We start from the raw sequence: 16,324 nt of genomic DNA, 5'->3' as shown, positions 1-16,324 counted from the left end.
TACAAGGCAAAAATAACTGAAAGACTTCCAAAATATGAGCACTTGATGTAGCAAAGAGTAGTGACTAGATTTCAAACAATGATGCTTCTTCTTACATGCTTCATAGAAGTGGGTGAAATAAACACTTTCCAATCAAAACTAGGTCTAGCAAGTCAAAACAAAACTGAAGCAACACTTGTACTGAAGTTATTGAAAACTTCAAAAGACCAGAAATGCTAGAGTAGCATTTTATGTAGCATCATCTTCAAAAGCTTGTCAAAACTGTCAAAACTAGAGAGCTGAACTTGGAGGGCTCATAGCTCACTCTTCAAAGCAAAAGAAAGGGGGCTTTCTGAGGCAAAAGAAAGCTGGTATACCATAGTAGATCCTCTGGGAAGAAGAGGCGAAAAAACGCGTCAGGTCGCCTTCTCTTCCTTCAACAAAGTCGACTGGTTTTTCTCTGTTTTCTCCTTCAATATGCAGCCATTGCTGCTCAAATTTCAGCACAAGGTAGCCCAAGCTATGGAGAAGCTTGCCCTGAAAGGAATTAGAGAAAGAAGGAGCAGGCGCAGAGAAAACGTAGCAAGAAAAATCGGCGAAAATCGTACAATGGCGACCAGCAGAGGTGGAAATACGTCAATTCCTTGCAGCCAGAAATTCGCCCCAACAAGATGGATCTCCAGCTGGAAGGGCGTGGGAAATGGGTGAGAACCGGAGGAGAACAGCAGGCTCAAGCAAATTTTGGGAAGAAGAGGGAGAGATGGTGAAGAAGAAGAAGAGGAAGAAGATGATGATGTGGCAGAAATGGGCTCAAGGAGGATCAAATGGCTCTGATACCATGTTGGAAAGCTGAAAGGAAAGCAAAGAGTGGACACAAACTCAGAATACTTGCATTACTTGGTTGTAGAATGAAGAAGAGTGAGGTCCTTAAGTAGGCTTCTCATACATGCTCATTGACATCACTGATGACCTCAGAGCTCCACAATCATCTCCTCAATCTGCTCCTAGATTCTCTCAATCATCCTATGTGGCTCTCCACCACCTAACTGTGCTTGTGGGCACCTAACTGTGCCTCTAGCACTCACACATAGAAACATAAGGTGTGCCTGAGGCATACACCTTGAGATATCCCAACAACCACTGCCACCCTTGGATTATCACTCCCTCTTATATTACCATTCTTGGACTCTTGGACTTTTATCGATTCATGAACTACTACTCACTATCCCTTGGATTACCATTTTGGACTCTTGGACTCTCACAGACTCTTGAACACCACAATCTCTTGTAGACTACCAGGAGCTCTTGGACTACACCCTTGGACTCTTAGACTATGTTGCATGCCACCCTTGGACTCTTGGACTATCACTACCTCTTGGATTAGGGTAAAGGGGCTAGTACTATGCACCCTAGTGTAAGGGGTTGTGCCTATTGATTTTGTCAACTTTTTTTAAATGTAAACGCATCGTATGGATAACCATAGAGGGGCATTATATTTTTTTCAAGAAAAACGGGAAAAAAATTAACTTGGTGAAAAAAATATCCAATACCAAAGGCATTGGTGGGCGAGTACTATGCCACATGTTGACCTTTTATAAGAGCTTGACAAGTAAGAATTTCTCCCTTTTTCATGCCTCTTTACTGGGTCTTCCCATGGACAAAAAAGGAGAATTTGTAAGGCACCCACCACTTTACTAGCCCCTTTACCCTACCACCCTTGGACTCATGAACTACCCACAAGCTCTTGGACTACACACACATACGCATATGCATAAGTGTACTTAACACACATACACCATGTATACATGTACACAATAACACACTTTTTTGGTCTTGCAAGGGTCCTAAGGGATGAACTTGAATAGTTTATGCTAATCAGGTCCATCCCAAAGTTTGCAATGTATTTGGTCAAGTTGTCTAGTAAATTTAGTGCTTAATGTTAGGATTAGTGATACTTTAGGCCATTGTAATGAGTTTTAGGTTCAATTTTTGTCTCCTTCTGGAGATCCTAAATGACTTTGTCACTTTGTGTGGATCAAGTTTTTGGCCTTACACGAGGGGTAGTGAATTATTTCATCATTAAACTTGTATGACACCATCTTTATTAAAACCATGTGGTAGTTTTACCAAAATGGCCAAGTCCCCACTCTTCATCCCCTCTTTTATCTATTTTCTCTCCTCTCTTTTCACTCATCTACCTTTCCCCATATTGGAGGGGCAAGATTGCCCGTCCATTGCGCGCCCACTGTGCAGATACATTCAATGAAAGTTGGGGGGCTTGGGTGCCCATAGTGTGTAAACACCCTAAGTTCTAACCACAATTTGCATGTCTTCTTAAGAGCTTGTACCACAACTTAACTTTGTACGTTGCTTTCCCATGTCTTAGTTCAACACAGACTTCCTGCTCAAGGATGCAGAGGTCTCCCATAAACAACAAATCAGAGCTTGAGGAGGTGGATGAGGAGGGGGAAGAAGACGAAGGAGAAGAAGGGCTCGAACAGGAGCTTGAAAAGGACGATGAAGAGCACCTGCGAACTGAGAGGAAACGGAAAAAGCGACGTCAGAAGCTCCTTCAGGAAATCGCCACGGCACAGAAGCGAGGTGTTTGTTACCTTAGTCGAATACCTCCTCATTTAAAGCCGTTGAAACTTCGCCACCTTCTCTCCCAGCACGGAGATGTGCTTCGCATTTATCTTGCCCCAGAAGGTCAGGTTTGTATTTTTCACCTTCCGTGTCCATCCCTTCTCATCTGCGATTTATTGTATACTTCCCATTGTTACCCTAAAGTCGAGCACCCCCTTTCCCTTGCCACAGATCCTGCTGTAAGGCTTCGTAGGAAGATGGCGGGAAAGAGCAAAGGGAAAAATTTCACAGAAGGGTAAGTTGCGTCAGCCGAGTCTTTTTGCATGATTGAATCACATTCATTGTTTTCATTTAGCCCCTTTGATTCCCGACCGTGGATGACTATGGGCTTTTTGGCTCTGCTAAGAGACTTTGAAAAGGAGGAGGTTTTTTTGGGTGGTCAAGGACTACAATGAAAGTTGAATCTGTGAAGCGTTTTGTTGAAGTGGTAATGGAGGGGCTAGCCAGTGATTACTTAATGGTTTTAGGCTAGATTTAGGGTTTTGAAGTCTCCGCCATTTCCTCCTGCTCCTCTTGTCCCTCCCTTGAGTTAACTTTTCGTCTCTTGTCATCCTCCTCCAGTAATTAATGGAGTTTTTACTTGGGGGATTATAACTCCTTAGGTCTAGCAATGCTTATAGGACCCTGGTAATGGCTGAAAAGTAATTTTATGTGCCATCTGGCCATAATTGTTGATTTAAAAAAAGAAGAAGATAGAAAGGTGTAATTCAACAAACCAGATCCGCCTTGGGATCCTTGAGCAGCAGGTGGTCAAGACCTTGACCCAGCTCGAGGATCGGGTGAATGCACTTGTGCTCCTCAAGTTATCAATCAAGCACACAACGCTGGCCAACGGGATATGAGAGCACCTGGCGACTCACTACAGCCGAGTCTCTCTGAAGCCTTTAACAACTGCAACAAACTCAAGCTACGTGCAGGAAACTCAAGATTTTAGAGACCTTGCAAAGTGATAGCCCACGTAGCTTTCAAGAATTGGTCGATTCCAGGAACAATTCATCAGGTGAACCAATTTCCTGGTTTTTTGATTTCTTTTGTTAATTCATCCGAGCTTATGCCAAGATTGCAACCCTCTTTAAATAATCTTCAAAACAGGGTGAAAAGAAAGAGAAGGGCAGGTCAAGTCCTCCAATCCCGTAGAACAAGGAGTTATGAAAATTTACCTACCACTGCACCTATGTTAGTATTTATTGATATGAATAAACCATTTCTGGTACAAGTGAATGCTAGTGACTACATTATGGGCATGTAATTCTAGGATCATAGTTGAAAGCAAGAAGCTTTTCGATACCTTGGCGATTATGTTGTTGTTCATATTGAAAGTTTGAAGGTTCTATTTATATGGTATATTTGCATCCCTTCGGTTGGTTGATGGGTTGAATTCATCAAGAGTTTGACTTTAGAATTTGTTATTGGAAGTGACCTAGGGTTATAGATGCTCTTAGCAGGATTTTGGGAATAAATGCAATTGTGTAGATATCCTCTCTCTCTCTCTCTCTCTAAAAAGGGCTCAGCCAAATGATCATTATTTCAGAAAGATTTTGTAGAAGGTGTATGCTGGTCATCCACTTGAAACTTTGGGAGGCCAACCTGCTTAGGGCTTTAGACCACCTTGGGGAAAGGCCCAAGGTTCCTTCGATTACAATGCCAAGTCGAAATGGGAATTGTGTGAAGGGAACCAAATGGATTTTGTTTTCGTCAATGTTTCAAACTTACTAGGGCCTGGTAAACAGCCCCCAAACTAAGCTAGTAAACTACTCCTTTCCAGGTTGGGCACACCCACATAGAAGCCCTCACTCTCCACACATGAGATGCAAGTTTCTCACCACCCTGACCTAACAAAGCCATGGAAGAGGAGCTCAAGAAACTGTGGCTTTCGCTAGACCAAACAATTCTTTGTACGTAGCACCCATCCTCTTGTCAAGAAAAGCACAACCTGGTCATGTGGCTCAACAAGCTTATCAATTCTACATGCCCTGAATTGTTTCCAACATAGGTCTGAAAAGTGGATAGCATCATATCTCCATACACGTGGTTGATATTCACAAAGCCAGATTTTTGCGCAAGAAAGCTTAGTTTGAGTTTGTTGTCATGTTTTGGATGAACATAATAGCGTAACACTCTTGTGTCGAAGAGCTGTTGGAGATATCATAGCCAAAGAGTGTGTTAGTGTGAAGTGTTGGTGTGTAGTACTAGGTGATCTAGTACTAGTCTGTGCGGGAGTCATGTGTTAGTGCCACGTGTCATCATGGGACTTATCCCATATGCACTAGGTGCTAGTGTGTGAGTGAGTAGCCTATGTAAGGCTTGTACTTCACTTATCTTGATATACTTGATGAATGAATGAAAGCCTTCTTCATGTCTTCATTTGAGCGTCATTTCCTCACACCCTAACCTTCTCTCTCTCTCTCTCTCTCTCTCCACCATGTTTCTAACATGGTATCAGAGCCACCTTCCATAGCTGCCACATCACCCTTGCCCTAACCCTAATTCGTCACCCTTGCCCCAACCCTAATTCTCAGCTCTTCTTTCTGCAGCATGCAGCCGCCTCTCAGCTAGCTCATTCCATCTTCATTCTGCCTCCCCTTTGCAGCTATTTGCTTCAGTTTCTGCCTCCATAGCCAGCCGCCTTGATTCGAGACCTTTTGAAGTTCTAGGCACCCTTGCTGGTCAGATCCTTGCACCTGCACGTGTGGGCCTTCAAGTCTGTTTCAGAGTTTTTTGTCGCCACAATCTGCATCCCGTGTGCCAGATAATCTCCCAGCAGCTCTAGTGCCATAGCCGCCACCCCTGAGCATTTTCCACGCTTCCAAGTGCTGCCTACAGGTCTGTGTGCATTTCGGAGCACACCAGGCCTCTGAATTTCTGCTGCAGACATCTACAGCACATCTATTACAGAAGTTCGAGGTCATTGAGGCATCCCTGAGCTGTTTTGAGACCGCTGCATCTTAACCGCCTACACCAGAGTCAATTTCGAGCTGTTTTGAGGCCTCTAGGACATCTATATCAGCCGTTTTCTGCATCAGAGACCTGCTACAGCATTCGGAGCTGTTCTGGGGAGCCGACTTCCACTTCAGAGATCTACTGTTGTGTTTTGGTACAACCACACATCTGCTGAAACACGTCGGTGTGCTTTTTTGCTATTCAGCTGAGCTGCTTTACAAATTTCGAGGCATATCTTTGCTCCTCTGAGATTCGGGTTCATATTTGGAGCATCTCTAGGCATTTATATCTGTTCTTTTGCACACAAGGAGATTGCTGGTCCTTCATCTTAGCTTGCTGCCCGCCTTCACGAAGTCCTCTTCAATCATGACTTCCTTGTCTTCAAGTTCTATCCTTGTGGAGAAGTTTAAGAGGGAAGGTTTTCCGACGTGGCAAACCAAGATGCAATTGCTGCTTATGCGTGAAGGAGTTTGGGAGGATGTTGAGGATGACCAGGTTGAGTTACTTGATCAACAACACCAAAAGATTTGGAAGCAGTAGAATGCTAAGGCCATTGCCCTCATTGGTCTTTGCTTAGTTGACTCTCTCATACATCATGTGGATTTCAAGTCAACAGCTAAGCAGATTTGGAGTCGCCTTGAGACCTTCGTTGCTAATAAAATCACCAACTCTAAAGTATTTTTGAAGCTCAAATTTTATGATCTGAAAATGGAAGAGAGTGATGAGTTGAGTGATCATCTAGCCCGGTTTCAATCTCTTGTTCAACAACTCTCAAGTTTGAAGAGTGTCCCTGATGATGAAGATAAGATGGCCATCCTTATGAAGAGTATGCATGGCATTTCTCGCTTTGAGCACACTCTTGAGATCCTTCATCTTGCCACTACCATGTTTGATGATATGGGGGCCCTCATTGAGAAGAATTGTCGCAATAAGGAAGCTGCTCTTGCCTCTCCTATTGATCATTCATTTTCTTCCACAAGCAAATGGCAGACCAACAAGAACATTATTTGCAGGTTTTGCAAGAGGAAAGGACACATTGAAGCCCATTGCTTCAAGAAGAAAGCATAGGAACATGAGAAGCATCATGCCAATCTTTTGGCTGAAGACAAAGTTGAACCTGATGAGCCCCTGGAGGAGATACATGCAGCTACAGTAGAGGTTCATGGCCTCTCTGTTGACGACGAGGATCCATTTGACCAGGGTTGGGCTGTCTAGGCCCCTATGCTATGTGTGTTTGTGTTGAGTCAAATAAAGGTTCTTAGCCTTGAGTTGTCCCTCTAAACTGAATGTATTTGGAGTCAATAAGAGGTACTCTGCCCTAGGTTGTCCCCCAAAAATGAATGTATTGGCTTTTACTTTGGTTGATGGTATTGACCACCTAGTTCAGAGTAAGGGGGGATGACGAGTGATGGTTTGCCCTTGCCGATCGCAAGTTGACTGAGAAGTCACTATCACACGGGAGGCGTTGGATAGTTGGACTTGCTCTTTGCAGTATTGCGGTGGAGGGGGGATCGGTCTACTCTTTCAGTGTTGGGTCTCACATTCTTTGCTCTGAAGGGGGTGTTGGAGATATCATAGCCAAAGAGTGTGTTAGTGTGAAGTGTTGGTGTGTAGTACTAGGTGATCTAGTACTAGTCTATGTGTGTGTCATGTGTTAGTGCCACGTGTCATCATGGGACTTATCCCATATGCACTAGGTGCTAGTGTGTGAGTGAGTAGCCTATATACGGCTTGTACTTCACTTATCTTGATATACTTGATGAATGAATGAAAGCCTTCTTCATGTCTTCATTTGAGCATCATTTCCTCATACCCTAACCTTCTCTCTCTCTCTCTCTCTCTCTCTCTCTCTACCATGTTTCTAACAGGAGCCCTTGATTAATTTTTTGCACGATGAAAATAAAACCTTTTTTCAAGCGGTAAAGGTTAAAATTTAGGAGGAAAGTTGTGTTTGCTCATTGTATTTGAATCTCTTTGTCTATTCATTGTGCCTTATCAGCCTTTACATGGACAAACTTTCTAGTCCCTTTTAATAGAGATTCAATGGACAACATATAATTTTAGCAAGGTTTTACTAGAGATCCCTTATATCGTCCTAGTTGCTTAATTCATCATTAGGATAAGTCAATGATTTACATTTCATTGTCACTTTTTTCATGTGGCTTACAAAATACAGGTGGGTTGAATTTGCTGATAAGAGAGTTGCGAAGAGGGTTGCCAAAATGCTGAATGGAGAACCTATGGGTAAGTTATCAAGTCTTTGTGCTTGAGCCGGTAATTTCAATACTCACAGCTTGATTGTGTTTTTAATAGAATGCCATCAAACTCTCTCTCTCTCTCTCTCTCTCTCTCTCTCATTGTCTCCCTTCCCCCTCTTTATTCTTTGCTTTCGTACCTGTAGCGGGAGATAGACTATCCTCACTCTCTCTCCTGTGCAATACTAACTGCAACGGCAAGATGATGCACTCAATGCACAAAGTGAGCTGCGGATGTGAGTGAGAGAATCAAAGGAGAGAATGTAGAAGAGGAAATAGATACAACTGAATAATGAATGCCCAAAGGGTTGAATACAATTGTATGAAGGGGCTGAAACCCTCACTGCAAAACTGGAAGACTAGACTACCTAAGGAGGTGAATCCTCACTAGATCCTTGAAGAGGTTGAGGCTACCTTGCTGGTCTGCTGCGGGGAGGCCCGACTCTATTGCTTTGAAGGCTCGAAGGCCTGAGGAGTGGATGAAGAACGAGGGCCAAAGGCTGCCCTTTTATAGGCTGATAGGTGAGCCTGGCCGACTTGGTCAACGCTGACCATTGACCTTGGTCGGCTGGTCAACGCCGATCGTTGACTAGACCGATCAATGCCAACAAAAAGTCAACGCTTGACTTTTGACTAAAAAGTTTACTCTGCATTTTTTGAATGCGATGACGTGGCATTGACTGTGTGCTGATTGCACAAGGCTGCCTGAGTGGCTGTACGGACGCTTGCATGGCTGTTGACCTGGCTGCCTGCGCAAGCACAAGCTAGCATGGCCATGGGCGTGTGGATGCCCGTGATAGTACCTTTGTTTTTGGAAAACTCTTAATGAATCCCTTTACTAATACACAAGAGGTATAATCCAAAAAAAATAATGAAAAAGTAAAAAATAATGAAAAAGTATGCACAACCTTAGATATGAAGTCTTTTATTTATGGTGTATCGGCTGTAGGCATGTTTAGAATGATTGAACATAAACTGAAAACAAAAAGCGGGGAGCTGAATAGCCCGTTTTCTTTTAGTTTCAAAAGAGTGTGTGATTGAGTATGCATGTGCTTTCTAAGTTATGAATGTAGTTTTGCATCTTTGTAGGAAGCGGTATATAAGTGTAAGGGGTTCTTTTAGTTTTTAATGTTTTAAAAGAGAGAGACAGAGAGAGAGAGAGTTTTTATTCCTGTTTTTTGGAAGATTTTGTTTGTTGATTTGCTTAGTCACCTTCTTCCTTTCTTCTTTATTTCTTGTTTTCTTTCTCTTTTGTTTATTTGACTTATTTTAGTAAGCACTGGGTTTGCCCAAGAGACTCCGCGGGTCTTTGGAAACCCAATATAGCTGCTTATGCTTGGACACTGATGATGACATAAGTGTTGCTTTGCTTGCTAAGTATGTCTTTGTTTTGTTTTTCAAAAAGTTTTTGTTTCCTCTTTTTTCTTTTCTTTCATTTTCTCTTTTTATTTTCTGTGTAGATTTTTGGTCTTTAGAATAACAAAAATCTAAATTTGTATGATTGGATATGTTCTAGTCTTACAAAGGTATATATAGATATCCCTTTTGAATAGCGGATGGGGTTGCACGTATATTGTAGAATAGAAGTTGAGATACCATGCTTTAGATATGGTGAAGGAACCTACCTTCAAGATGGAGTCTTGACACATAAATGACAGTCTTTGTAGAGTAAGATTGGATATGTTCTAGTCTTACAAAGGTATATATAGATATCCCTTTTGAATAGCGGATGGGGTTGCACGTATATTGTACAATAGAAGTTGAGATACCATGCTTTATATGGTGAAGGAACCTACCTTCAAGATGGGGTCTTGACACATAAATGACAGTCTTTGTAGAGTAAGATTCTTCTTATGGCTTGGACGTGCAAATTGGCAGATGGGAGGGCATAAGCTGGCAAGCAAGGACTTGCAAGCTTGGCATAGGACAATTGTTGAAATCTTGAAAGGGGGATGAGCATCTTGGAATAAAGTTCAAAGTTTACTATTGTTGACATGCAACCTTTTACTCTATTTCCTTTTAAGAAACCTCAAAATGGTTGTCAACTACGCAATGGACATGTTGAAGCAAAGGGGAAAGTTGTTAGTCCTTTTCTGTGGAGATGGACCAGCAGCTGCAAGGAGTAGTCCACCACAGACTGGTCGGCTGGTGGGACCATCTGGTTGGCTGGTTGCTGGGTTGGTTGGCTTACTGACCTAGTTGGCCAGTATGTAGGGCTTCCACCCCTGTATAAAAAGCCCCATTGGCTGGGGCACTGTATTCATTTCATTGAGTCCTTGATTTGAGCAGTGCAGCCTGCTTCCTGCCTTCACAGCAGCAAAGGAAGACGGGTTCAAGGAGGAGACTTGTGCCCCAGTTTGGGCTGCCTTCACTGTAGCAGGGAGTTCAAGGACTACAGCAAGCACTACCTTAGGATTGGCTGTCGAGTGGCAGCAGGTAGGCGTGATTGTGGGGCACATGTTACGAGGCCCACATAAGCTCTAGGTGAGCACCACAGGCCAAGTGTTTTAGAAGTGCCAAGGAGGTAGGAGAATAGTCTTTTGAGTGTGCAGGGGTCCACATCTAGTCAGCACTCAGCTAGCAGAGGGTGGTGCAATGAACACCTCTTTTGTATATGCTTTGGTCCACATTGGAGAGATACATATTTTGCTTGTTCTACATCTGTCTCTCTTGTACATTGTTTATTTTTCTCTGCACATGTACATAGTACACACTAAGAAAAGGACGTTGGATTTGAAGTTACCACTGTGTGAGTTCCTGGGCTCTCTCTGTGTGTGTTTCAGATTTTGTTGCGCGGGGAGCATCGTGACCTCCCTCTTTGTCTTTCCTAATAAGATGCAGATGTGGGCTGTTTCTTTTATGGAGCAGATGTACCCACAGCAAAAGTTGGCAGTCCTTACTTCCCCACGTTCTTGGTTGACTGGTTGTTGGATGGGCTCAATTACAGCGTATGGCGGGTGATGATGGAGTCTGTGCCACGAGGAGTTGTTTCTACTGACTCAGGTGGCAGTATGTTACCAGTTTGTATTTTTGTTTGGATGTTATGACTTGGTAGATCTAGAGGGGGTCTCACTTATTCAGCTACATCTATTGTCTAATGTCGTTGGAGATCCGGATGGGTCAGTAGATTGCCAATGTGGGAACACAGACACAGTTGATTGATCCTTGTGAGCTGTTATACGCCTGTTGCTATTGGAGCACTGAAGCTCATCGATCTGGCGAATAGTGTACCAATTTGGACTTGAGAGGGGGCTTCAGAGGGGGGTATCAAGCTTTGCGATACAGGTGCCTATGCAGGGAAGTAGACCTTGCACTGATGGCAGTATTAGTCGGATTATTGTTCCAGGATCTTCTGTTGGAGTCATGTACCAGGACCAGCAGTTGGATTGCGATACCAGATGACCCAGCGTACCAATACCAGACCAGAGGAGTGTACCTAGCACCTGTGGCGTGGGGGCAACAATTCTAGGTTTCGAGTGATCGTGTTGAGTTGGTTCGCACCAAGGGGGGGCTTCTTCGACAGTACCTGTGGCGGTCTTCAACGGTGGAGTATCACACGATGGATACCTCCAGTTGTTCCAGCGGCACACCCAGCTCCCTGGGGTCTCTGTTCCATCCAAGAGTTGAGAGGGGGTGTTAGAGGTCAACATCCTCTGATGTCACCTAGAGAGAGGGCCTTGCTTGTGGGTGTGGCTGCCTAGTGAGTGAGGGTAGCGTAGAGAGTGAGGGCGTGTGTTGTGGGTGTGGCCACCCCCCTGTGAGAGTAGGCTAGAGTGGCTGTCCAGGGCCTCTTTCCACAGAGGTCATGAAGTTCCCCAGGTGGGGTACGGAGGGGTGTGGGCAGGTGTGCCTTGTGGGGCTGTCCTTTAGGTGCCTCTTAGAGCCCCATTTATGGGCTGGAGCAGAGGGTGCAGGTCGGCCACCTTGCTGGCTTCAGCCCTCCATGGGCTGATAGGCTTGAGCCCTATACATAGGGCAATGTGCAGCCCTTTAGGCCGGTCGGCCCACCTAGGCCAGGTCAGCCTGTTTGGAGCAAGGGCTCAAGAGTCAGCCCTGATATAGGGCCTTGTGGAGCCCTACAGAGGTGGCTGTTTGAGTTGGCTCCCTAGGGCTGTGGGTCGGCCATATTAGCAGGCTGGTCAGCCTTGCCCTATGCTACCTGACTAGGAGGATGGGGGGCTCTATTTAGGCCCCCCCTACATGAGCATTTATCACTTCAGTCTGGAGCCTGGCGGAGGTTCAATGCCAGCCCACAGTAACACTCGAGGAGCAGGGTAGTGGAGCAGTTCATCCACTCCCTCGTGCTCCCGTTCTCTTGGTTGTTGAGTTGTTTTCTGAGCTCTCGAGCAGCCTATTGGTTCCGATGTTTTCCCTTAGTTGTAGCAAGGTTTTCTCTAGAGACCACTTGCAGTTCTCCTGTGCCCTTCTCTCTCCTTTTTCTCCTTTTGAGTGTGGTGTGTGTGTGAGGCGTGCTATCTCTCTCTCTCCCATTCATTTCCGCTTCACTTCTCACATGGGCATCCGCCCTAGACTCAACCCACAAGGGTTGGCATTAGCAACTCACCTCCCGGAGCCATCCCCGAGCTAGAGGTCTAAACCACTTGGAGAGAACCAGCGAGCCTCAGAGTCCAGACTTGCGTCGTATTTGGCTTTGCCCTAGCTTGGGGAACACTCCACCCAAGTTTAGCCACACTTGAAGCTAGGCCAGCTCTTCTAGACCTCTTTTGCTAGTTAGGTCTTAGTCCTATGTTAGTCCTAACCCTTAGGTAGACCCCACGTTGACTCCCCAGGTCTAGTCCAAGACCATGTCAGTCTAACCCATAGCATCCTCATAGGGATGTAACATTCTCCTTCTCTTAAAATGGAGACTTACACTAGTACAAGTTAGGATAGGAAAACGAACTCGAGCAGTAACCAATTTACAACCCACAACTTGCCATCTGAAAGTCCACAGTGACCCATTCGCTCATCAGCAAGTTTGGGGTCATCTGTCACCTAGTTCCCTTAAGGTAACCCAATGGGTAGGTTGGAACTCACCAATGGCTGAATGCCTGATACACCAAGGTGTCTAGCAACTAGGAGTTACAATCCTGAACTCCTTAGGTGATCCTCATCACCAAAGAATAACCTTCACCTACCAAGTGTGGGTCCAATGGTAGAGGTTTTGAATTTCTTGACACTAAGGAATACTGATGCACCCACAATAGCATCTATAGCATCCCATACTGCTGTAGACCGCCCATCCGGATGTTAGTATTTGGGTCATGTACGATGTAGACCTTGGTAGGATCCAAGTTCAACCTAAGGTGTACTGAGATCTAATTCTAGATCTCTAGAAAATCATCTTTCAGATTTTCTCTTCTCTCCCTCTCTCTTGAAAAGGGATCCCTGACGTGTCTTTTATAACCTTGGTCTTGAGGGAGAGGTGTGGGTGGAAATTCAGCCAAGTATCCACTGGGCTGATTGATGTTGTCTGACATCCCAAAACCTTGTCCGGAAGGATAACTCTAACCAGAGTTTACCCAAAAGCTACCAGAAGGATTCCTTATTCCAAGGATTGTACTTCGTGCATTGCTTCTCTAATAATCATGAATGCTCACTTTGAGAACCCAAAATTTCTCTGTGTACATAGGAACATAGAGTCTTAGATTGTGTTCCCTTCTTGTGCTCAATCCAAGCACAAGATGAACTTATTGAGTTCCTTTACCAGCTTGTCACCAATAACCAAAAGAGTCAATTCCTCCACTATATAGTATCCCTTCAGATGTCCAGGATCTGAAGGTCTCCCTCCCCGCTCCTGCGAGCTTCCCCTCCCCCCTCTCGCCGTTAGCTCTACCTCCCCCTAGCTCCTCCCCTCGCCGCGACCATCCCCGCCCCCTCCCCCTCCGCCCTCGCCCCCCGCCCCCCCTCCCCCTCACCCGCCGCCCACCTCGCTGCGCCCTCGCCTCGCTCCCGCTCCCCCTCGCTGCTCTCTCGCCATCCGCTCTCCTCCAACCCGCCCCCTCGCTGCTCTCTCGCCCCGCCCCTCCGCTCCATCTCACCTCCACATCGCCGCCCCCCCCTCGCCTCCACTCCCCCCCTCTCTCCCTCGTCTCAGCCGCCCTCACCCCCCCCTCCGCTCTCTTCCACCCCGCCCCTCCGCCTCACCTCGCTTCACCCAACCCCCCCCCTCGCTTCACCTCACCCCCCCCCCCTCTTGCCGCTCCGCCTCACCCGCCGACCCCCCCTCGCTTCACCCGCCCCCCCGCCTCCATTCCACTCTCCCCGCCCCCCGCTTCACCTCTCCGCCCCCTCCACTCCAACCCCGCCCCCCCCGCCCTTCCGCGCCCCCCCGTATTCCCCGCACCCCGCACCCTTCACCCCGCCCTCCGTTCCGACCCCCCCGCCCCCTCACTTCGCCTCATCCGCCTCACTCCCAGGCTCCACCTCCCGCTTCGTCCCCCCTTCTTGGGTGGCAGCCTGTTCCTCATCGGAAGCTTGCAGTTAGTCTTGGCGGTATGGCAGCCCCCTGCCCGGATCCGGAGGCCCAGTCGGACCCTCCCTCTCCAGATGCCTACCGCGTTATCCTGACAGAGCAACAATCATCTCGTGTTCAGGAGGTTGCCATTGACTTTGCTCGTACCTCTGTTTACGGTAGGGTCATTGGACACTCCCCCTCCAGGTCTGCCATCAGGGACTGGCTCCAGTCCACTCTCCTGCTAGAGGATGGCCATATTGAGGAGGTGGCCCTTATGGGAAGGGGCATCTTCTGGCTCAAACTCTCCAGTGAGAAAGCTGCGAGCAACCTGATTGCCGGTTCCCCCACATCGGTGGACGGGAAGATTATCATGATAGTCCCGTGGTACCGTGGATTCAGCGCAGCAGATTTCGATGTTCGGTTCCGTATACCTCGCCACCCAGTGACACTAGTTTTTCCAGGGCTTGCTGCTGAGTTGCGGCCGATTGTCAGGGACTTGGGCTCCCATTTTGGCTGGGTTATGCACGACACCTTTGCCGACGCGGTGACCACGGCAGGAGCTCCCCGAGTCCGTGTGGCTGTGGCGGATCCTGCGACTCTCCCTGCAGTGATCGAGATTGTGACAGGTGCCGGCAGCATCACCCAGAGCATGATAGTCACCGGACATCCAGGTCAGTGCCTGCGGTGCCACGGCTTTGGGCACTTGGCGGCTGCTTATCCACGCTTCGCCAGCTCGTCTCGACCCCCCCCGCCCCCGCCCCCTCCGCCCCCGCCCCCCCCGGACAACCACGTCAGGAGGAGCCGAGGCAGCCGGAGTCTGGTCCAGAGGTAGTGGGCGGTTGGACCGAGGTTAGAAGGAAAAGAGGAAAGAACAAGAAGATTTCGGATAAAGGCAAGGAGGCAGAGGTTACCCTTCCTGCAGCAGCACCCCAGAGACCTGACAGGCAGCCGCCCCAGGGACCTGGGAGAGCTTCTTCTTCGACGGCAGCCCGCCCTCCACAGCCTCAGATCCCCCTCTCTCCCGCTCCCCCGCCTTCTCCCCAGTTTCCCCCCCCTTCGTCCGACCCGCAGCTTCAGCCCCCGCCTCCTCCTCCTCAGTCTCCTCCTCCTCCCCCTCAGCCCCAGTTCCAGATGCATCCCCATCCCCCCCCCCCGTCCCCCTCGCCTCTCCTACAGAGTTAGCTGCACCGTCGGCTTTCCAGCCGAGTGCAGCCCCCGCTCCACCTCCTCCACCTTCTCCGCCAGTCGCCTCCGTGGAGTCCGAGTCGCCTATCCCTCAGCCTCCTCCCCCTCCCCCCCCGCTGGCAGGACACCCGGAGTCTACACCACCACTGGAGCAGGCTTCCCTTCCCGCTAGCCCCTCAGTGGCAGACTCAGCTGGGTCTCAGCTCCAGGAGAGAGAGCTTCCTCGAGACTTTTACAGATCTGGCCCCTGGGACTACCTGGATGTGGCCGACCTTGGGACGTTCCCGGCTTGTCTCGACATTAGTATCTTCCTGCTCCGCAAAGGGGCGGATGGGAAGATTGTTGCCTTGGCTCCCAGGGATGGCCCTAGCTTCGCTTTCACGTTCCTCAGCGATGGCACTGAGACCTGGACAGACGACTCGGTTTGGGAGGCTCTCAGAGAGCAGACACACGCCCAGGTTTGCTCCTGGATAGGCCCGTCCGGTGGGCAGCTTCTCGAGACTCAGTGGTCCGAGGGCGATGTGCGCCTGCGGTGGCGTTGCGCCGCCAAACGCTTCCGACTGATTGTGATCCTCAGACCCCCCTTGTCATGGCCTCTCCCCCAGGATGTCAGAGCTTGGTCCCATCAGAAACTCCGAACCTTCTACGGGATGACCACTTCAGAGATCTCGAGCTGGCTCGAGAAAGCTTTTGCTCATGGCACCAAAGGCCTCTCGCCATTGCTGAAGGTGTTGAAGAACGGGCAGGACGACCCCGTCTCTCCCTCCAAACCTTCTCATAAGCGGCAGCGCCTCCATTCCGATATGTCTGATTCTTCTTCGACTTCGACCGCGAGCAGACAGTTGTTCGCAGCCCCACATCCCTC

The 16,324-nt window shown here is 47.9% G+C and overlaps 1 protein-coding gene across 2 annotated transcripts in view; it reads left to right on the top strand.

The window, feature by feature from the left end:
* The first annotated feature begins 2,179 nt into the window (after positions 1–2,179).
* LOC147881309 (RNA-binding (RRM/RBD/RNP motifs) family protein) overlaps positions 2,180–16,324 on the top strand; it is a 33,216-nt gene continuing 19,071 nt past the window's right edge. The window contains exons 1-3 of one of the 2 annotated variants that reach the window (XM_087369855.1): positions 2,180–2,685; positions 2,794–2,857; positions 7,739–7,806. In XM_087369855.1, the coding sequence (XP_087225981.1) occupies positions 2,391–2,685; positions 2,794–2,857; positions 7,739–7,806 (427 nt within the window). In that variant the 5' untranslated portion in view covers positions 2,180–2,390. Of the gene's footprint in view, positions 2,691–2,793; positions 2,858–7,738; positions 7,807–16,324 lie in introns of both variants that reach the window. The other variant, XM_087369856.1, reaches the window with a different exon arrangement.

The sequence above is a fragment of the Dipteris shenzhenensis genome, chromosome 31, assembly GCF_047967505.1.
Source record: "Dipteris shenzhenensis isolate YYH24624 ecotype China chromosome 31, Dip_SZ_1.0, whole genome shotgun sequence".
In the NCBI taxonomy this organism is placed as follows: Eukaryota; Viridiplantae; Streptophyta; class Polypodiopsida; order Gleicheniales; family Dipteridaceae; genus Dipteris; species Dipteris shenzhenensis.
The sequence above is the reverse complement of the archived record's forward strand: the minus strand, read 5'-3'. Positions and strand labels throughout refer to the sequence as shown.